Source organism: Columba livia, chromosome 2, assembly GCF_036013475.1.
Source record: "Columba livia isolate bColLiv1 breed racing homer chromosome 2, bColLiv1.pat.W.v2, whole genome shotgun sequence".
Lineage (NCBI taxonomy): Eukaryota > Metazoa > Chordata > Aves > Columbiformes > Columbidae > Columba > Columba livia.
The window spans coordinates 86,248,656-86,272,666 of NC_088603.1; the positions used below are offsets into that span (position 1 = coordinate 86,248,656).

Sequence of the window (24,011 nt, forward strand, 5' to 3'; positions counted from 1 at the left end):
GGAGAATAAGGAATGTGGGCAAATGGAAAACAGTGATGGAGAAGAGGAGCAATAGAGATTGATTGTGTGGAGAACCAGCAGGGAAGGAACTGAGATTTGTTGAAGCAGGAGGTAACGTCAGAAAATTGAAAGTTGAATTTGCTTGGTTGGATGGTTTATTCTTGGGATTGGGAGTTAGATGCAAAGAGAGGAAACAACAGGGTGATGAGAAAGACATTTGAGAAGGGAAATACTGATAAAGTTATGGACAGGACAACAGCTGTCCCTAAGAAATGTACGTTTGGAGAGAAGAGGCAAGTGCAGCTGCTCACAAGGAGGGAGCAGGTTTCCCCACAGAGCTGCAAGCTTTTTTTTTTCATTGTCAGGAAATTTTGTGAAGCCTTCTGGCTCGGTGCCCCATACTCCTCTGCTCCAGACCCACCTCATAATGAAACTAGATTGCTATTTGCTATGTATGGTTTTAATTAAGAATCAAATATATATGCCAAAGCTAACAGTTGCAGCTCTGCTAACCACTCATAAATTGAATTAGGATGTCAAATACTGGATTTTCTTTTTGGTTCTGAGGATCTTTTTTCAATGTAGAATAAAATATCACAAACACATCAGACAGTTAACATGTTACTGAGTTTGCAAAGTCAAAAGTACCAAAGTCAAGGCTGTCTGTACAACATAACTTGACTTTCTTGTTACTGCATTATAGAAGAATTATTATCATGCCCTGTTTTGTACATTTTCTGTCCATGCCTCATTTACCTCAAAGGGAAGGCTCAGATCACACAGCATACTGAAGGGAGATTTCATCTGGAGTGCTTCTGACTTTTCTAAGCGATGAGTAGAATACACATGCTAAATGAAAACAAAACTCTCATATTTCACAGTTCAGTTTTGCACTTAATATTGAATTGTATCCCTCCTTCATGTCCTAAAGTTCTGATTATATAATTGTGAGACATTCTAGGTATCTTCTACTGATACCTAGTTTTAGGTTTTCCCTGTTAGTTCACAGGTGTGCTGAGAACAAACATCTGTAACTGGACACTGTGGAAGTAAAGTCTCAAACATATGAAGCGTAATATAAAAGGAAGTTTAAAACTCACTCCAAAGTGTCTCAGGCATAGCATTTTTATTTTTTAGACATTTTGTGCTCTTAATACCTTCAATCTACAAATAGAAAGTAAGAGCTATATATATGTCTCACTTTACAGGTATCATAAAAACCATTATTTGTGATATATTTGAAGAAAACATTGAGTGTCGTAGAATAATCCACCAGGGTGCCATATTTTTTTTCTTTTTCTTGGACATTTCTCAAGGAAGGCCTGAGGTCCTGCAGTAAAAAAGGAAGTGGCCACAGAACTCTGAATCATTTTGCATTGTGTGCACTGCCTGTAAGTCAAGGAGTGAGAGGAAGAGCAATGATTCAGAAAAGGCAGCTTGGGCTCGCGTCTGCTAACTTTTGAGCTCTTGATTGTACAATTTCAGTTATCTTCTGCAGTTTAAATGCATTGCTGTATTTTATATAACAAGGCTGACTCTGACAAGAGTATTTCTAGCCTGCCGCAGCAGTGCTAGTCAGGTTGAGGCAGATTTTTAAAATCATCATATGAAAGCCTGTCCAGGGCCATGACCACAGCTTCTTTTTTTCTGAACAGTGTGTGTCCAGTCTAATGAGTTCATCTGTCAGTAGCTCTGCCTTTGTAGAGGATTAGTGTGTCTGTAGCCAGAATCTTTACGATTCAGTTTCACGCACTCTGATTTTCTCAGAATTAGTTTTAAAAAGTCATCACATAGCAGACGGCTGCTACAACACTCTAAATCCCAAACATCACTTTGCATGTGCTATTCCTTTAGTAGCAAATAAAAGCCTTGAAGAAAGGCTAATGGGACAAGTCACATGAAAGGGGCTTACACAGGAGGGATTCTGTATTGCTAATAGAGATGCTCACTAATTATCCTTACTGAATGTGAACCAGCAAATAAAAACATACATAGCTACTGCTTTATTAATATCATGCTTATATTAATTTAGGGGAGCTTTTATTAACCTAGGGGAATGCAAGCAGAGCAATCACTTTTATAAGCTAATAATTATCAGACAAAGACAAGCAGATTCCTAACTGCTGGATTCTCTCATACAAGTTTTGTGGGGTTGTGCTGACCATGGGACAAGGCTATATTCATCTGAGGGCAACTCTTGCACTGTGTCCCATCTCTTTCTTTTGTCCCAATTTATAAATTGGCTTCCCAAAATTAATGTGCTTCCAGTTATAAGCAAACAAACAAAAAAAAAAGTAAGGAAACTTCTAGAATTTCACCAGAAGTTGCAGTTGAGTTAAGACCTGAACCTGCATCTCTGTGTTCCAGCTCCTTATGCTGCAGTGATTTCTCTTTATCTTTACATAACTGTAGATCTGTCACCACTCCCCTTTACATCAAATGTGATCTGACATAGTTTTTGTGGAGTCAAAGTAGAGTTCAGCCTGTCTTAAATGTTTATGGGGATGTCATCAGCAGAACGATGGTGGTCCATGAGTACCCGCAGAACCAGAGGGTGGGCAGGTACAGGCTGCTGCTGGTGGCAGTGGCCATGAGCTCCAGTGTGTCCCAAGGACCATCCTGGCCCCTCAGCATGGCTCTGAGGGCACTCAATCTGTCCTCCTCCCTGCTGTGCATCTCAGTCAGCCTGGAGCTGACTGCAGAGCTGGCTGCTCCTCTCTGAAAGTATTTCTTCCCTCCATCATTGTCTCTCTCTAATGGGAACTCAAAAATAATTCTGCACAAACCAAGACAGATAACTGTTGCTTTAAATAGGATCAGGGGAAAGACCAGACATGTGAGAGCCAAGCTAATTGCATATAAGACACTAAAGATGAGTCATGGGAGAGGGACAGCAATGCGCTCTAAGTGTAGGACCTGAAATCACTGGGGAAGGAAACGTGTAGGAGAGCGTAATTTAGATCAGGACAGAGATAGTACTAGGGATGTTTCAGACAGACGTAAGACACAGGAGTACTGAAAAGTGACTGTAGGTTAGGAAGGGTGTTTTTGTGGCATAATTGATGAATTAGTGGGGGAAGATGTGGAAAAAAAAAAAACAACATTTTGCAAGGGATGAGGATGTATTTTGGAGACCAAAAATTAATATTTCAAAATAGAAAACTTGGAAAGATGGGGAATGAAGGAAATGGAACACTTTTTTCCTCCCATTTCCATCACTGCACCTTTTCAAAATCACACAACTACTTCAGATTCATTCCTTTTACTACCTAGTCAGTTCTCCTCCTTTTTTCTTTTTTCTTTTCTTTTCTTTTCTTTTCTTTTCTTTTCTTTTCTTTTCTTTTCTTTTCTTTTCTTTTCTTTTCTTTTCTTTTCTTTTCTTTTCTTTTCTTTTCTTTTCTTTTCTTTTCTTTTCTTTTCTTTTCTTTTCTTTTCTTTTCTTTTCTTTTCTTTTCTTTTCTTTTCTTTTCTTTTCTTTTCTTTTCTTTTCTTTTCTTTTCTTTTCTTTTCTTTTCTTTTCTTTTCTTTTCTTTTCTTTTCTTTTCTTTTCTTTTCTTTTCTTTTCTTTTCTTTTCTTTTCTTTTTCCTCTCCTCTCCTCTCCTCTCCTCTCCTCTCCTCTTCTCTCCATTTTTTTTCTTTTCTTTCTTTTCTTTCCCCCATTACATGTAAGAACAATTGAAAAGGTAGAAAGCTTCAAGGAAAGAAGGAAAGTAAACACAGATATACAGCTCTGAGTGAAGAAGTGTGATTGCTGAGAGCATTTGACATTAAGACTTGATAAGGTCACAGTCTGGCCTGCAGATAAGTGGGAAAGGTCCTGATGAACTGCTCACGGCCCCCAGATGTCCAGAGAGAAACTGGACGCCTCATTAAGGACCAAACTACCTTTTCCTGCCAATATTTGTAAATTTGCATTTTACAGATGGGTATTGTAAGAGTGAGATAAATGTGGAAAGAGAAGAATATATGGGTCCTGTATTTCTTTCCCTCCTACTACTACTCCTGTTCCCTTATCCCTGTGGATGCCACATCAGAAGACTGACATGATACTAGCATCAAAACCATTTCTGAGATCATTAGCCAAAGCTCATTGAATCCTTCCAGACTGCATTGAATCCTTACAGGCTACAGTGGTAGAAACAGGCAACAGTTACTCCCTCTGTCTTGGCACTATCAAAATGAGGGTTACACAGACCTCTGAGATTACTGAGCAAATCCATTGGCACTTTCTTCATAACTTAAACCACAGGCTCAAATGTCTCCTAATCCAGAAGTCTCTGATTTTAATTTAAGGTATCTATACTTAAATCTTTCATGCTGTTTCCTGTGCTTCAGTCTCCACAAAATGAGCATAAAACTGGTCTTAAAAGGATTATGGTGTTTAAGTTTCTAACTGAAACGGAATCATTTCTCTATTTTTCACTTGCTTAATCACTTCATGTGGCAACCTTCCTTCTTTGCTCTCTAAATAGATAACACAGACTTCAGCCACAGAGTTCTTGTTGACATGGATGAGAAAACCTTTTGGATGTGTCTTCCAATTATCTGATATTTTTTAAAATAATACATTTTAAATTCCATTTTGAGAATAAGTGGTTTATATTGGAATTGGAGTTTTTCCCACCTGACCTTGCCAGTACTCCAGACATTTTTTTTCCCAAAATTTTCTGAATGTATTTTTATTTTTATGATCCTGTTGTCCTGGTGCTCAGGATTAATTACAGAATCAAGCACACTGGTAGGAAATAAATGCAATGTAGATTAAATGACACTGCCTCCTTGGTTAATGTCATTTCAGAGTGCACTTCACTGAGGCTACATGTTGACAGATATGCAGGCAGTTAAGGGTGTCTTAGTCCTTCTGGGGAAGAAAACACATGGCTCACCACTGAGGACTCAATCCCATACTATATTAACTCTTTAAGTCACTTCAAGTTATTGGCCCCAAATACAGCACAAATGGGTAGTAGTACCATTTAGATGTTGATTTTTTTCCTGTGAATAATGACTTATGTTACAAGAACAGATTATTTTTATCACATGATATTATATAAGCTGTTGTATTAGACAGATGTGGTTTTCACTTAAATAACCTGTCTAATTCTGAGGCTAAAAAGATGGGCTAAGCTCTTATTTTACTATCTTAATTTGGTTCTGTTTCAGCAATTTTTTTACAATAAGAGATATCCTCCTTACTCAGTGTGAAAGCAGATGTCCCAGTTTGAAAAAACACTCCTTGTTCAACCTTTATGATTTTCATCCTTTATCAGCTGCTTTATTCGTAGATACTGAAAGTGGATTGAAACAAAAAGGCACTATTTACACTATTAATGTGTAAAAGGATGTGTATTTATGTGTTTTCCATCCCATAGCTCTTGCTTTGTGAAATTGCCACCTGTCAGATGGCTGACGTGCTCAATGAGATGAAATTTGGCATCAGTGAACCTCACGATTTGTTGATAGATGGAGTTATTTCCATTTCATTATCTGCTCTGAGAGCCGGGGCAATCCAGCTGAGTCATTCTTTGTGCACACAAAGGCAGCGTTCTCCTGGGATCTGCTGGTAAACATACACACTAATAAAATCACGTGCTCTTTGAGTACGTTTCAGAACTGAAAAACACCTAGGAAGCATGTGTGCCCTCTTTCATTTTAGGTTTGGAATCTTTAGAGTAGAAGTGGCAGAAGTGCAAACCATGGGTCACACCACTTTTCCTCCTGCTGCATTAATGCAAACCTGGTAGCTGTCTGACACAATAGTTCTTACCTCCAGATAAATCTCTCAGAGTATGACGTCTGAGAATATTTTATTGATGAAACTTCTGTCAGTATTGTAATAATACTCAGGGTAAATATTTCTGGTCGGGCATTTTGGATGCTGCTCCCTATTCCACCCATCTCTTACAATACAGGTTTTTTCAATACTTTGTCTTCAAAAGTTTGGGGTTTCAAAGTCATCTTTGACCAGTTTCTAGTGAGGTAAATCTCCTGAAAGGTGGACACCTTTTGTTAAAGGGTGGTCTCATGGTAATTTGTTCTGTGTTCTCACAGAGAAAGTTGTACAGAAATTGTCTCAACTATGGGTGAAGTTCAGTTTTTTAAAGCAGTTGTTAAACACTTAGATGTCTGAGAAATGGGTGTAAGTTGTTGTTTCCTTTATCCACCTCCCCTTAATGGCACACTAGTCACACTAAATGTGAGCATGAACTCATTACCACATCATTTAACATTGCAATAGCCACTGGCTGGTAGCAAACACTGAGATCTCTTCCAGGGGCGGTCCTCAGCAGAAGATTACTGTCTTAACAAAATAACTAACCATGTAAAGTTTATGTAGATTCACCACTAGACCCTGCTAAGATATTAAGATTTGAGAATATGAAGCAGGCTCTAGTGCTGACCAGAGAGCCAGCTCTTACATCTCAGCATCAGTGTTAACAGCCAGTGCTGCCTCGGGAGATACTTCATGAGCATCCTGAGCTTAGGCTTCATTCCTTTCATCTTCTGTCAGAGGCAGAGTTCAAAGGTCTTGAGAATGGCATCAGATGAAAAGATGTAGCTCAAACACTGTCATTCAGTACTGCAATAACCTCTGCTCTTATCACGGTATCAGGATGGTAAGGGCCAGGTAAAACAGTTATGTCTTTGTTGCTGACATATTGCATCCTATTAAATTCATGGCAGTCTTCTCACTTCAAGGGTGTGAGCAAAGTTTATCGTTTTCATTCTCTTCCCTTATGCAGGCAGGAGGAGACACTGCTAAGAGTCAAACTTAGGAGCAGAGCCACAATATGACTCTCACCATTGGGATTCCTGTCAGGCTTTGGTATCTGCTTCACCAACCATGGTCCACTGTGGCTTTCTGACAGTGTAGTGTTAGGATCTGTGGCTTGGATCCAACTGATCTCGTTCTGCTTTGGTTTGCTGCCTGTCTTCAAGTTCATGTGTGGTGGTTTACAAGCCGTAGGCCTAGTGAAGGCTGAAGGAACTATCGCCACTCAGGAAATCAGCTTCTGCTTTCCCTTGTTCCTCAGCATGGCACAGGAGTTGCTGTGGGCACCCTACTGTGCAGGGCTTCAATCATCTGAATTCTTCTGTGGCCAGGCTGTAGATTGGTAGGTGTCTGGAGGGGGCTTATAGGCTTCTTGGGGAGAAAGCACTAGAAGCCAGTTGCAGAAGCACTGTTCAAAACATGATGGTCCACTGCATGCCCCTCCTAGTGACCTAAACTGCTGCAGGCTGCTTCTTGCATTTTCTCTTCTCTGGTAGGAATCTCCAGTCAGAGACACTCAATGCCACCTTACTATCTCTCCCTAGTCCTCTCTTTTCCTGTGCTCTCTTGCCTTTTCTTCCTGTCCCATCTTTCTCTAAATCACCCATTACTGTCTTACCATATCCTTACGTCTGTTGCTTCCCTCCTTGTTTCAATTCCATCTTGTCTTTTTCTAGTTCCTCTAACTTTTCTGTTTTCACACGTTATGAAATGAAGCCTCAGTGTCTTGTCCCTAAAACAGATGATGATTCATTCTCAGATTAAAGAAAAATAATTTTAAAAAACAAGAACATTTTCTGTGTAAAAGTGGCCTTACTGTCCTCACTTTTTACATGCTTAGGTAACTTCAAGTGAATCCACATTGCTCATTGGTGTGGCATGTTGGGAGTCTAGAGATAACACTATGACAACATTGCAACTAAGTGATTTTTAATTTCCCTCCATTTCTTTACAGTATTCTGTAGGGAGATTTTTTGTTTCAATGTACTGTCACCTGCAGCATGTTTCTTGGAGTTCATATCTGTAGTTATGTCTACATGATTAAATGTGCTTTTCTATTTAAATGCCATACTAATTTCACAATATTACTTCATATCTCTGAGATGTTTGTCCTGAGATGAATCCAGCTTTGGTATGTGGTGTAATTTTATGCTGTGCAACTGGCTTAAAATCTTTGCCTAAAGAAAATAACCCTCACAATCTGGCTTTATTACTGTAGTACAAAACGTGAATGTCAAATTAACATGGGAGCAGTAGCAGCAAGACATATGTAGAAGGGGGAAATTGAGAGGTGAGAGAGTCAAGACCAGGAAAGCAGGAACAATTAGTAGCAACATCAAAGATGGAAAAGGAGGTAGACATCAGCTTGTAATGTTTAGCCTTCGGTAAACACAAATCCTGCACAGGCGACCAGGTGTTCCCTTATCCACCACAGGAAGCAGTTACTGAAATTCATTAGAAAATGACAGTGACTTATGGCAGCGTCTGTAGGAGCAGAACAAAGCAAGACTTTTGGCACCCAAACCTACAATGCAAAAGAACATCGGTAAATATTGTGTCTGTAGTACAGGCCAGGAAACAAATGCGCCCACATCCTGACGACAGACTGATAAAGCACTCACCCTCCTCGTGCCTTAGTGGCACAATCAGACGTGCCAAGAGCCACATCGCTCTGGGATCCGCTGGTGCCAGCTCCTGAGTATAAGCAGTGTGTAGATGCAGCCTTGAAAAAGAGGTTGTTGGCTTGTTAGCCTGTGTAAAATGATGTATATGGAACAGAAAATCTTGGCAGGTGTGGGTTTGGGTTTGGGCTTCTTTGTTCTACATGCAGTTTACATAGCTCTCAATGAAGTAGGATTTTTGTGACTTCTATAGCACAGAGTAGTGAGCTGCCTCTGTTTTTTCCATTCTGTCCTTATAAATGGAGAAATGAAATTTCGGAGTACAACATGAGAACAGGGAGAGGTGCACATTTTTGGACAGAGAAAGCAGAAAGAAAAGGGTGTACTCTCTGGTTTATGGCAGAAGAGTTTTTGGCAGATGAAAAAGATTGTAATAAAATTTTGACCTTTTTGACTTCTTAACTGACTTCCAAGGCAGAGCCAAACACATTCTGAACTGTCTTGCCTCGGAGGCCAAATAGCCATTTTCAGTTTCGGACAGAAAAGATTCAAGATTTAAGCCTGTCAAAGGTCAGGAAAAAGTGGAGTTCTACTTTACACAAGAAGAGGAAAGCTGTTTTGTGCTACTAGTTTACTTCTTAGAACAACAGAATAGCTTAATAGATCTACTGATGCCTTTTGTGTTAGATCCATATATCTGTGAGTAGTTTTATATTCTTTATAGTCAGAAGCTGGTAGGCTTTTTTAAAGTTGTTATTATTTTCGATAGTCTGAGTCTATCAGAAGAGATCTGTCTATTTTTCTGTTTTCTGATAAAGCATTCAGCTTCCTTGTGAGTCATGTTTGTGTGATGTCTACAACCATCTGATTTTATTGCTTAGAAACAAAAAGGCAATACATTAGCTTAATACTATCAATAGCAGTTTTAGGCTGTGCTAGACACAGAGAGTGACTAGGAATGCTTGACATTCACAGTTGGTCTTTAAAGGTATAAAATACTTCAAAAAATTACGATTTAGTCATGCAAAATATGTTCTTCATTAACTTGGCTTCTTTTTTTTTTCTGTAAACAAAGCACTCCATTTTAAAAGTAGTTATTCTTTGCAAAATGGGACACTGATAATGAAAACACAAATTAAAAATTAGCAAATATTATGCCAAAATTCAGTGTGTCGCAAATGGAAACACAACAGTTCCTTCTGAGTGGAGCTTGCTGTCAGTGTTGCTGCATGCAGTGCCTTCTCCTGGATTCAAGTTTATTCTTGTAGTCACATTCAGAAATGTATCTTATCCCATCCAGAAGCCCAGTTCAGGTACTGTTCTCCTGCAGTTCCACAGTCTGATCCTTTAATAGAGAGCAAGCTTCTGTTACAGTGAAGTATTGTGTGACTTCTGGCACTCCTAGTATTGCGTACCACCTGCGGAATTTCACAGAAGTAACATTGTCACCACCAGCAAATCATGCCATTTAGGGAAATAAGTGATTTATATTCTTTGTGTAATTCACATCATGTCTGCCTTGGGTCACAGACAAGGTTTGGTTGGCAGAGGCTTCTCATGGAGGTGTAACAAGTGCCAGCAGCAATTTTACTGCCAAAAAGAGCTCCAGATCATCCATAGATATCCTTAGATGGAAGGCTAGGGGATTTTCCCTCCTTATGTCCTCCACAGTGCAGAAATGTAATTAAGTTATTATCTTTGCTGCTTGTCTTGTTCCTATGATGTTTCTATCTGTTGCTCCTATAATGCACATCATTGTAATGGCCAACGATAAATTATCTCCTTCAGAGACAGATTTCAATATCTGTAGAGTTTAGCAAGTGATTTCATAAAATATGATTAAACTTCTACAAAAGAAGTTGTTTTATCTTGGGGTCATTTAAAAATTTACAGTAGTAGGTTATCCTTGGTTTTAATCTAAATTTAGGATAGCTTTTCCTATTAGAAACCAAAGACAAGGGGAATTTATGTATTCTGAGCTTAAATATGTATAAACCTGTTGTTGCTCGCTGCATGTCTTGAGGTATTGTTCTCTAGCATCATCAGTAATTTCTCTCATTAGTAATGGAGCTCCAGATTTTTTCCTGCTGTCAAAGATTATGAAGCATTGCTTATGAAAGAAGATCTGGCTCTATTACATTTCACACAAACATCTGGAGTAATGCTATGCGTGGTATGGTATAGAAAGCAAAATAAACACCGCCTGAGTAAATAACATTGAAGTTACCTTATTTTGTCAGGATTGCTTAGACTTTGCTGTTACCTTGTTCCCTGAGTCTGCTAGTATTTCGTATTCGCAACACACTTCCTAACTTCCAGAAGATTTTATGTAAACTTACTGGAAATTCTATTATCTTTATAATATATTGCTTACAAATTTTTGCCATAAAAGTTATCTATCCCTAAAGAATTTTTCCCCCTTAAATACTTCCCTACTAAGCTCAGTTATTGAGAAATTACTTATTTCTCTCTGGTTTTCTTCCTGTTCCTCACAGGAGCACAGTTAGTGAACCTTAACCATCAGGCAATATTTTGTGAATGCCAAAGTTTTGCTGCCAGACATTAAGAGGAGATCACATTTGCCACTCTCTGGTCCGAGTTTAATCGCACATGGATTCCTTGTATTTGGAGACACTTCATTAGCGTTACACAGTAGTTGTAAACCTGGTAGTGTCAGGCATCATCCCTGAGTTTGACATCAGTGCCATCCTTCTGCCCCCAATCTGAGATGATAATATAACCATACTTCAGTAATCAAAACCAACGTTTACTCTCAGGGTGGGATTCAAGCCTTAAGTTTTTCTATCCACTTCGGGTCTTCTGGTTTCCTACAACTTCTTGTGGACATTTGTGCTGCTTTACTATCCCTTGGAGTAGTGATTTATTATTTAAAATCCTAGCCAACACCTCTGTTTTCTTCTTACAATAATGGAAGAATTTTTATCTTGTGTAAAAAGCGTAAGATAATCATCATGTAATGAAACTATATTCTATTCCCAGTTGACTTACTCTTGAAATAAAGTGTTCTTCATCTTCCATTCCAATAGTAATTGGGTCAGAAAGAGAGTTAGAAGGGATATCCTTGTATTGTTCCCTTACACAATGGTATCAGCCTATTTTTTGCATCAGTTCTCCAGATATATATCATTTATAGACTTCTTGGATGTAAATGAACTTATTCTACATTTTTGAATGCATTCCACCAAATCCCATTTTCCAGTACCTAAGAATAGGTTCTGTAGCAACACTGAAACCCTTTTCTATATTTGTAGGTAGAACATAGGCCTCTTAATGCTGGTAGAGCATGGTATTGCATATAAATTACTTTCCTTTTTTGTAAACCAAGTTTGTTTTCAGTGTAGCCATTTAAGAATTGCTGCCTCTGATCTAAAGAGATGTGTTCATTTCGTAACAAGGGAGCTGCTTGTGATTTAGCTTGTAAAGTATTATCATTTATTTTTTTAATTTCAAGTATGTATTTGCTTCCCTCTCCTTTTTTTTTTTCCAAATTTCTGCATTAGTATGCAACATAATACCTTTGTTATATTGCAGCCTTTGCATTTTTTATTGTAATATAAAGCTACTGATGTCTTTAATATTTAATATCTCCTAGAAGGTAGATCTTGAAATATTTTCCTAGTACTATTCTAGTACTAGTCCTGGATTAGAAGGAGAATGGGGGCAATGCCTCTTATTACTGTTATGTTATAGCTACTTGCTATCTTCTCTTTGAGATCTGACTAACAGTTGGCTTGAAAGTCCTTTTCCTACAGAATCTGTTTGACCAGTTGTAGCTGACAGAATTGGTTTTCATCTTCAGATCCTAGTTTTCCTTGGTTTCATCTCTCCTTTTTTCTGCTTGTAATTAAGAAAACATCTTATCTTTTTATGACAGCCACAAAGGTCTACCATCTAGTTGCCAGGGTTTTCCCCACAATTGCCCCCTGCCTCCTCCTGCACTCTTTGCTGCTCCCCCGGAGACTAGAAAATTGGGAAGAGGGGAGAGATGTCTGTGCTTGACTGGCAAGGTGGCTGCTCCTTGCCACCCCCTGAGGCACTTGCACGGCTTCCTTTCCTTTCACTCAGTGCCTCCGCTTTCCAAAGCCATCCTAAATTATCTCACTAAGAGAGTTCCTTCAAAGAAGGTTTCAGATGACCTCAAAACATGTCATGTTTCAATGGAGGGGTTTAAAACAAGCAGATACAGAAATGTTCCTTACCCTTCTGATTCGGAGAGAGAGTTTACTTGGAAAACAGGATATACCAGTGAGATGCCAAAGAATTTTTTTATCACTAGGAACAAGTTTGTCCACCTTGTCTTTCCCTGTCATCCACTCATCTTTACTGTCAAATACTGTGGAAGGACACTGACAAGTCACCATCAAGAGCTATCCCTGGTTTTATTCTTTCAGTCTAGTTGCAGATTCCCCCAGCATCCCAAACGCAGTTGGACACTCAGAAATTGAGCGACCACTTTACAGATACCTGACCTGATCTTTTATTTTATTACGTCTTTTTTTAGTCATCTATTTCTTTGAAAAACTGGGCAACAAATACAACCTAGCTATAGAAGCAGTCAGCAACTACTTACCATGAGCACACACACTTAAAGGAACTAAAAAAAAGTAGGTCGCAGGGTCAGGATCAATATTTCACACTCAAATTAAATGATCTTAGGGGCAGAAGAAACAGTAAGTGATGACTTTTTGGTACTTGAAATCCTTAATTAGGCATAAACTAACAGTTAGGAGATGGTTCCTTTTGCTTGGATGTGAGGCACCTCAACCTATTAACTTTGCAAATGAATGTTTAAAGGACATTAAAGGAGCTTTGCTAGTGCTTTCTTTCAACTGTTACCCACATGAGCAAAGCAGGTTGAAGAATGTGTGAAGTGATTAATTACACTAATTAAAACCACTTTATTTACACTTACCCTATAATTTATCATTACTACTTCTGTCAGCTGATCGAAGGTGAGTGAAGTGTTGTTTATAATTGGTACGGGAGCTAATTAAATGTTTGTGTGAGCACGTTTTGGTCTGTTTCTTTTGTCAATTAGAACTGGCATCACAATAGATGACCAGCCAAATGGAAATGTATAACACAATAGTAGTGCTCCACTTTACCACTTACTGGGAGAAGGAAATATGCCCCAGTAAGCCAACTGACTTTAAAATCTGAAGGAGATAAAAAAATCTTTCCACTTTCATTTGAATGATATTTTTGTTGGGAATTTCACATGAAAAACTAAGTAACAAGCATGCAATTATCTCATGGCGGCTGACTAGGTGTATGTTTCTGTAGTTTGTAGTGTAATTATTTTATGCAATTCTTATTGCATAGATTTAGAATACTGAATTAATCATGCCCTTATCTTGTAAAAATATAGTACTATATGTAACTTGTCATTATACCATAATTATTTGATAATTGAACAATTATCAGACAATGTATTATTGGATATTTGTTCCATGATAACTTCAGCTCTGTAATGTAATATATTAGTCCCATTTTGTTATTCAACCTTGTTGTTTGTGTTTGTTTGTCGGGGTTTTTTTTTTTTAATTCTTTTGAAGATTGACCATAGTATTGCTCTAGTATTATCAATAGTATTATGTTCAATTGTTACATACTGTAAACTTAAAATTTGTTATATATTCCTTGAGATACCGTGATCTAAGGATTAAGAAACTGAAGTAACTTTTCAGATCTTTGGTGGACATGAGGGGTAGGCTGCCATTAATGTCCCCACAGGGAACAATTTCTTTGTTGTTGTAGTTATTGTTGTTGTTGTTTTGTGAGTTCCTCCTTAACAAGAATCTCACATTCATCTGGCTAATTAGCTTTGTGACCCAGCAATGGAGCTACAATATAAGACAGAAAAAAATATAAAGTTCATAGAGTTTAAAATGCATTTAATCTACAGATTCCTACTAGCTTACCTGGCTGTCCTCTAAGTATAAATACGTCATCATGAATACTAACTGTACTTAATTCTTATCAGGCTTACACCGTATGTTTGTTTTGAAATCCTCACTTATGATGTAGTAATATTAAAACCAGCAAATTTCAACAGGTTGTACTTCTTCACCCCCAACCCCTAATCAGTGTAAGGGTACTTGGAGTAGCTTCTTTGTACTCAGCATGATTTCTCAGCACTTAGAAAACTGCTTAACTTCAGACACTGTTAAGCTCCTGAGAGCCCAGGTTCCTGCTGGGATTCTTACATGAAATATTCTTCTACTAATGACCGCTATGGGATATGGTTCAGGTGAGCTCTGCTACTGAGTGGTCACCAGACAAGGCCCCACCCTGCAGGCAAAGGGAAGAAAACATGTCATGATTCACCAGCTCTGACTCCCAACCAAGTTTCCTGGCTATTCCATCACTGACAGTGCTGGTGTCTATTTTTTGTAACCTCTCATGGATGCTTCCATAGGCCTTAATGACTTTCACTGAATCAAGATTCAGTTCTGTGCTGATTCACTTGTGTCTTTATTTCCTGCTTTTTATTTATTTATTTATTTATTTTAAAATCTAATTCTTTCTCGGCTTAATTTGGACGTTTTGCTGCCTGGCCCAGGGCTGTGGATTGCGATGGGCCACTGAGCACCCAGCTTCTCTCGAGTGTTGCTTTCAAGTGAAGAAAGCAAAGCTATGAGCCTTTGTCTTGGAATCTGGCAAAGCCAGGGAACATCAAATCCCCTCTTGTTGCAGGAGGACTAGCAGAAAGAAACATGCATTTAAAACATGGAACGGTGCTGCTGACGTACTCGGTATGCTAAACATTTCTAATAATATAGGTATTCTTTTACCAGCATTGTATTAGTTAAAAATTGGTTTCATACTGTACATCTAATGGGTGCATTTTCTCTGTGAGCATGCACCACTTTAATACACTTAGAATATCTTAAAAACTGACATGACTCCTACTGCTATGGGCAAGCATACTCCAATGGATATTAATAAAGTAGCCTTAGCCCTTGCCAGTTTCTGAGCATGTAAGAATGGACATTTCGGACCCTTGTTCAATGCACAAGTGCAGTTGTTCTGAAGAAATGCAAGTATAAAGTCAGTTGCACAAGCGAAAACTTTTTTATGCTGAGGAATTGGTTATTATTTAAAAGCAAAGCACACTTTTTCACACAGTGGAAAACTTCTTTGATCTTGTTTTAAGTATGCTGCAAAATATAATTTGGAAAAAAAAAAAAGAAAACTAAGGAATGACATAGAGAAATACGTTAAAATTATTATACTCATGGAATTTTATTGTTTTATTTCCATTTTGCCTTTTTCCCCCTTACTGGTCTGGTACTTCTTTTATTAGGAGTAGAATAATTAGTAGAATTAGGAGTAGAATAATTAGAAGTTTATGTGTATTTGTTCTGCCCTTGTCAGTACTTTATCGTTGCCTTAGAAAGCACTAGTAAAGCTCAAACAGTACATGCAGGTACTGAGAAGTAGCCTAGTATTCTGCTGTCCCAAAACAGCCATATAAAGTATTTCTCACTTGAACACTCACTGTTCAAGAATATTCTTAAAAGATAATTAGAAATGAAAGTTTGGTGTCTGCTAAACTAAGCCTTATCAAGCTGGAAGTGTTCATTTTCAAGCATATTTTAAATTGAAGATTGGTAGTTAACTATGTAGCATTAAGGGAACAAATAAGACTGAATCGTTCCAGTAGTTAACTAGTGATTTTCAGTGCCTAACTGAAAATATAGAATTTCCAGCTGCCTTAGCTCTGCTGAAAACAAATGAAAAATAGTTGCATGTACACTTTCTTATACCAACAGAACACAGTTTAAATTTTTGCCAGGAAGAAACAGTTTGTTGTCAAGAGCCATCAGCATATAGAGGTACACAGACAAACCACTTATTTTCTGGGTGAACTGCAGGCTCTTCAGAAGGTTTGGTTTTGCCTTCAGGTGGAAATCTCAAGAATGTTAATGAGAAAAATGACCCATCTTTTCCATGTCAGACAAGATGGGACTTCTTGTAGTCCCTAAGTCCTGAAAAAGAAACTTTATTTTTTCAAGATCACTCTGATCTCAAATGTATCTTGTAGTTTGTATATTCAGTTTAGACTTAGTTCTTTACAGGTGAGCAACCACAACTCTATTCTACATTTGCTTGAGAAACGTGGACTCATTTTAAATTTAAATATCTGTCTGGCTGTCTCTCTCAAATGACTCTGTAATTACTTCATTCAAACGTATGTATGTTTTAATTGTTCATTACTGCTTATTAAGGTGCAAAATAAAACCTGCTATACAGCATCTAGTAAACTTAAAACCATGTGCTCCAAACTTCTTACTATTTTTTTTTCTACAGTTTGGAGAAGTTTCTTGAAATACATGGAAGAGTTTGGGCGAAATGGTGCAGGGAGCCCATGTATGTGATTCTAGCTGGCTACGTAAATGCCTCAGTGAGCCATAGTAATATGAAAGAAACACTTGAAAGCCAGATGCAATGAAAATTTAAACATATTGAGTTCATAGCATGTGATAGTTTAATCATTATTTAAGCTTTAGAAATGTCACAGCATAATTACTTTCAGAATGAGTACAAACACTTTCATGCAAAAAAATTGCTTTCTTGCTGCAACTTTTGCCTCTCCTTGGAACGTTATACTTTTATGAATTTTCTGAACTTAATCATGTCGCTTGATCACAGGCAAATTCCCAGTGAAAATTCATAATCCAAAAGATTAAAATAAAGTCTACAGATACATTTTATAACTAAACCTGTGTTTTCCTTATGATATTTAAAAAAAATATTATGATATTTAAAAAAAATATGTCAAAATATTTTTCATGAAAGAACAACATTTTAAAAACAAGCAAACAAAACCAAAACAATCAAACAAAACACACACACAAAAAAAACAAACGAAACCAAAACAACATCAACAAAACAGTTAAGTGGAAAATGCTTAGTAAGCCCTATGTGCAAAGTCAGGGAATGGAAAGCTACCATATGTTGGATTTATAAGCATGCATGCAGGATTAGATTCAGCTCTCCTATCCACGTGATGCATTTTTATAACCTCACAGCATACATGGAGCCTTGCCTCCTTCTGTACTTGCAAGGTAAACACAAGAACCAGAACTTACTTTCTAAATTTGTCCTGTATCTGGAATAATCTGAGGAACGCAATTGACTTTGCAGTATAAATTGTGTTGATATGCAAAATAGTGTCATAATCCCAGTCCACACTTAAATGCAAATGCTTCCACTTTATATAGCCTACTATGATTTGTTTATAATACGTGCAGTTCATGTGGGATTTTGGAAATTATCAGTTATAATGGTTCTGCTAGTTTTGGAAACAGGCTACGGGAAAAAAATACACTCCATGTTAATTTGGGAGTGGGGTTGTTTGCGTGTTTTCTAAATGGATGTCTTTTTGGAGCAGCTATACATCCTTGTGGCAAAGACTTAAAGGTCATAAAATTTGGCCTTCGTATCAGGAATGTCCTGGGATGTATTTCATTGGAATTTCGTCGCTGTGAGTCTTTTAAAAATGGAACTATTCACTTGTTCTGTAGGAGCAAAATCAACATAATCATTTCACATCTCTTAGGGTTTGTGTCACGTTCTGTGCTTTCATGAGCTTGTTATCAGTAACCAGAAGATGAACCTATCATTCCTGTGAAGCTGTTGAATATGCTATAGGTCGGGGATGTCAAGCTCATTTTCACCTGGGCCCACATCAGCCTCACGGTTGCCTTCAAAGGGCCGAATGTGATTTTAGAACAGAAGCATTTATACAGTCCTAAAATCACATTCGGCCCTTTGAAGGCAACCGCGAGGCTGATGTGGCCCCAAGTGAAAATGAGTTTGACATCCCTGCTATAGATGATAGCTGCTGGGTTGAAGGTCTTTGTAACTCATGCAATGGCCAAGGCATAACCCTCTCCTATTCTCTCTTGTATTTCACTTGCTGGCCCCAGACACCAAGCTAGTTTATTGAAAATTAGATGAGACTAAAATCAGTGAAGGCATAGGGAAGGATTCATTAGGTGTTCTTTGATGTAGTTCTTTGTGTATGGACACATCAAAACAGTTCACCGTTAAAAGTGGTTGTGGGAGGTCATGTCTAAACCACGCAACAGTTCAGTGTAGCAGGAGCCTTTCCCTGTCTGATACCTGCCCTCAGGGCAAAAATTGCGGAATTAGCTATGGGCACATGATAAACTAAATCACTTGTACATGAACTTAATGAGTATTAGAACATGTTTTAGTTTCACAGAACAACTAAATAACTGTGGAAGATGTCACTGTTCATGCTCCTAAAATGCCCTTCAGTCTGGCAGCCCAAATTTCAGCTCATTGCCTACACTTGACTTTCCTGCCATGCAGTGCCGTGACAGGGAAGGTAAGGTAGGCTGACAAAACAGCCATGGGAAATTCACTGAGATCAGGATGAGTCCTGCACGATGAGAAGAGCAATAAATATTTTAAAGGCTGCCATCCATCCCTACAGGCACCAAAGTATTGCATCACCATGTGTACATGACAGAGCGGCAGCAATCGATAGATCTAATGTGCTGGGGGCCCATGGAGGGACAAGTGAGCATTTCCCATGCAGAACAACTGGATATAATTAAGTGAAATAAACAAGGATTATCCTTAGACAAAAAGAAAACTCATCAACTATTCTGAGCTGAAATGCAAGACTTCTTGATCAAATAGTACGGTTGGGCGTTTAGGCTTAGAAAATATTCAACAGTCAAAACTATGTGTTTTTTTGTAAAGAAAGCAATGTGGTCCATAGCTTTAACACAATAACAATGATGACTGAGTGGTAAAGAAACAATTTAATGTATGTGATTTTTTTTATTACTGAAAAGCCAAACTATGAAAAGCTGAAGCCACATACATCTGATCATTTCGAGGCTCACACAACAGATAATACAGGCACGTTCTTTCACTGAGAATTTCTGACTGCTCTCAAACCCTGTCCCCACAGGGCCCAGCCTCCTCTCCCAGAGTACGCTCCAGCTCAACTCCAAACCTGAAGGGTCCTTCCAGTACTCGTCCAGCTACCACAGCAACCAGACCCTCGCCCTGGGCGAAACAGTGGCCACCCAGCTCCCGGCCCGCAGCAGTCAGGCCAGAGGTGCCATCCAGAGCTACAGCCAGGTACGTGCCCTCAGCACCCCGGGTCTCTCAAAACAGTGCATGGAAGTTCCCAGGAACCAGAGCTGTTCAGTGCCCGCCAGCACATCAGTGTCTGCCTTTGCTTTCTGTCTTGTTCAATGCGTCCACAGCAGGGTAGAGTTACCACCTTGATTTTCGTAAATCTAAAGTGGGCTGACTTGCACAGTAATAAATTAATCCTGATTAAAAATGAGATTTACATGCTGGTTTTGCTTGCAGATATTTTTGGTGATCACATGTTTAGGCATGTACATTTTAAAATTTCTGTGACTGTGCTGATCAGGAGCCCTAACTAAGGTGTAGGACCTCCCTGCATTGATGCCAGGATAGTAATGAAAGCAGTAAGTGCCAGCAAACCGAAACAAAGCCAGGCTGACACCAGATGTGAAACCTGCTTGGGACACCATGTATCACCCAGTGCTGTGGCCTAATCCCATGTGTAAGAACAAATTTTTGCCTTTTTTTCCCCCTATACTGTATGACAAGCAACTTACCAGGCAGCTACCTGTATGTTTCAAACATTTGAAAGATTGTTTCAGATACTCATGAAAACTTAGAAATCTCTCTCCCTGTCTAAACAATCCCTCTGGGCTATGACACATAACCCTCTCACCTTCTGTGCTTTTCACCATGACATCAAAGCCTCTCACTGGGAAGTTAAGCTTCACTTTAGACAAAAAATTCTAGAAGTGTTCATGCTTCTGTACATAAACAAAGTCTGTCTGGGTTTCATGGTCAGCTGAGGTTATTTTCTCCGTTTAGATCTTAACCACCCCAGCAAAGCAGACCATCTCAGTGTGACACTGGGACATTTTATAATTCAGGATTCTGTAGAAGTGAGTAGTATTTGAATTTCAAAGCCTTAAATTGCTAAGAGATTTCCAGTATTATATAGTCACTGCACAGCTTGTGGGATACCGACAGACATACAAGATTCCATTCTCTCAGTTGGCTCAGAAAAGCTCCCTATCCTCTAAGACTGAAAAATGAAATAAAGCACAGTTAACTCTCATTTCAAATTGGGCAGGTACTTTTTTTCTTCCATGAAGGGTTTAAAATGAGCATGCACAGGGGTAAGGCCTCAGGGTATTTCTCTGTTTACCAAAGAAGACCTCCCTGATGTTCTTTGGGATTGGAGCCAGCAGGAGAGCAGGACTCCAGCTAGAAAGAAAGAGGAGGCTGTAATAACCAGTTGTAGCCTGGGCAGATGTCATCAGGAGTTTTGCCTGGTGAAAAGCGTCATATCCTGGAGGTTAGCCTGAAAGGGTGTGATGTATTCTTCAAGGCAGATAGCAAATGTACGATGATGGAAAAGGAACAGATTATGAGAGCAACAGAAACAAAAACAAAGAATAAACGAGAGGGGAAGTAGAAAGAATCTTAAAAAAAAAAAAGCAAGAAAGGAAAGTGTTCACTTGTCTATGAATTAGAAATAGTGATATTCTTAATATAAATTTTATCATATTGATAGAAAAGGATGAATTAATGGAGACAGGAAAAAATTAATGAGCTTGATTTCTTTGATTGAAATTACACTGAACAGCCATTGCTTACATCTGAAAAGCCCTCATGAACCATCTACTTCACAGATAACTGGTTACCTTCAAAAAGGTAACTAGAAAATTAGTAAGGCAACCTTTCCTATTTTTTTTTCCTTGGTATGAGAGGGTAGAAACCAGTTTTTCTTCCCATGTTCCTACAGATTCTACGGTAGATGTTCCTGCAGGAAGATAACTCACAGAACATAACATTTTTTTCATGCTATCATTCTGCAAAGGATGCTTGACAACTTCAGGTCAATTAAAATATATCTTGAAAACATTGACAAACTGCCATATAAACTATGAATTAATATCATAATAAACATATAAATGAGGTTTTAATAGGTAAGCAAGAAGAAGAAGAGTCAAAAGTTAAAATTTAAAAATTCTGAATGTGACCATTGCTGATCCCACAATTAAGGAGAATCCTTGGAATTGTTTTGCTATCTCTATTATAATTAAAATAAGCCTCAGGAGTCAGAACTGCTCAGATTGTGATAATTTCCTTTGGAATTTGTGTACAAGAAACACAGCTATCTCTGAACATGAATGATAGCCCAAATGTGTGGAAAACATATGTAAATAGTCCCAAGGCCAGCTGTGACAGCAAAAACAATTTCTGAAAATGCAACTGTATAAAAAAGAAAAACTAATTAGTCTTGGGACCTCCTGTATAATGCTGCAAAGTGCAATCCAACATTTTTGTCAATTTGGAGTACTTCATTATAGTTTTTCCACTGCTTAGAGTACTTTAGAACATGAAACTTTTATCTTCTAAATGCTTCTAGAGTAGGATTTCTTAGCAACAACTGCTCCTATGGCAGGGAATTACTTCATTTCCCCACTGAAAACAGTTTATCAGACTTGGTGTCCAGATCCTGGTATATCTTGTATTAATAAATCAAAGTTATTTGTGAAAAGTCAGTAGTGGCTCTTACTACAAAAAACAGCAGACTTTGCAGGTGAGCTGCTCAAACGTGAATCCTCTATTTGGACAGTGTAGTATGTGAACAACTGATTTGGTTTACTGTCATCTTGACAGTATCTACAACATGGTCACCTCATGTTGTAGATACCGTAGGAATAAAAAGCATAGTGTGATCTACAAATTCTGGCTTTCTACATGCTCTGCCATGTATTTGCAAGGGGAGTGGAAAGGAAGTCAAGACTTCCTCTGGATGAGGACTTCTTTAGCTTCTGATGATGCTGCGGTCTTTTCAGAGGTGGAGGCAGCAACAGAGGTAAATCTCAACTGCGTATTATCCTGTGCTTCTGAAGTTACTGGGCTGAACAAGAATTTGAAAACCCTTAAAACCAAAAAGTAGATGGAAAATAAAGGTAATTAGAAAAAAGCCATGAAAAATCATTTAACAGTTAAATTTTCTAACATCCATTTTCCTATAAGCAGTACCTGAGTTTGTTATTTGTCAGACCACCGTACCTCATTAGCCCTGTTTAGCATATTAGCAAATAAGTACACGAAGGTGTTCAGTTGTCAAGCAAAAACTGTGTAATGGCCTTTTCCAGTTAGACTCATGGCTCTTCCTGCCATCAGTCATCTGTGCCACAAAGTTAGAGGCTGCTTGATCATCTACCCAGACAAAATCTAAAATAAGGACTTCACTTCCGGTAGGATGTGGCAGATATGCTTAAAACTGGATTCCAAATATGAACATGAGAATTTTTCTGTCATTAAAGGAAGCAGATGAAATCTTAAAACAGATCGCTCTTATTACGACACTCACTGTGAGTGAGAACAATTCACTAGTCAAAATTATGATCATGTAAAACTGATCTGCATATTGCTGGTTTGATCCTACAATAGGTGATGATTGCAGCTTTCATTGCTGCTTTAAAACCAGAGACTGACCATCTCTGGATACTCTGGAAGGTTCTCACACAATTCTGTTTGTGGATGGAGAAGGCTATGATGATATTACCTACATTCATCTATACATATGACCTTTGAGATTGAGATCAGGTAGGCTGACAAGTTTTCCTAGTAGTGTTGGGGTGTATTTTGCAAGCACAGTATAGTAATGACCTTGTGCTGGCCATGACCTTTGTGATAAAATTAGGATAAACAGATGGATAGGCCATATTTGAGGGATCCAAAGGTATAGTCTGGCATCTGTTATCATACAAGTGCATTTGAACATAGGTAGCATCTTCCTAGTTAAGTCAGGAACTTATAAATGGCATCAAAGCAGTCCTGCAGAAGAAAGATCTTTCTATAGGTGCTGCCCAAGGACTGAAGTACACTGCATCCCAAAGACAGGAAAATGTTAAGCATTTTCCATACCCTCTTCTGCCCTTTGTAGAACAATGTTGATAGAGGCATTGGATGGGAGCAGAGTGATACCTTGAGTGAAGGCATATGGGAGGTTCTTTGGGCTGACAGAAAAAAAAAGCCCTCACTAGACTGGCAAGTCTTGCAGTCAGTGAAAGAGAACAGAGCGTCACCTAGATTGTGAAACAGAGCTGGACCCTTAGAAGACCACCTGTGTTTCTTGAAAACTCTAGTAAGGATGATCAAGTTTGCTCCCTCAAGCTAGCAACACCCACCAGTATTCCAGAAGCCAAAACAGCCTGGAAGGATGTTCTTCCACAAAACTTGAGCATCCAATTGGAAAATCCTCCATAGAATCCAGAGAAAGCGTCTTCTCATGGGCAACAGTGTACTGCATATGACTTTGTTCGTATGCATCAGATAAGAGCAAGTGATCTCTCAAAGTTGCAGAGACCAAAACAAGCCGAAAACCAGTGCTGGCATTTAATGCTAAACTAAAAATGCTTGTGGATACAAGTTCATCCAGACCTAAAACAGACAGGCAGACTGACTCAAATGTAACATAACTTTTCAGTTTCTTGTATTATCTGTCAAAGAAGTATCCAGGACATTGAGCACA

General features: G+C 38.5%; 1 protein-coding gene across 16 annotated transcripts in view; it reads left to right on the forward strand.

Moving 5' to 3' along the window:
• The window catches only part of CTNND2 (catenin delta 2), a 660,748-nt gene that overhangs the window by 339,343 nt on the left and 297,394 nt on the right, over positions 1-24,011 (forward strand). For all 16 annotated transcript variants that reach the window (XM_065052649.1, XM_065052643.1, XM_065052652.1 and 13 more), the window contains one exon: positions 19,371-19,543. In XM_065052649.1, coding sequence (XP_064908721.1) covers positions 19,371-19,543 — 173 coding nt within the window. The remainder of the gene's footprint in view (positions 1-19,370; positions 19,544-24,011) is intronic.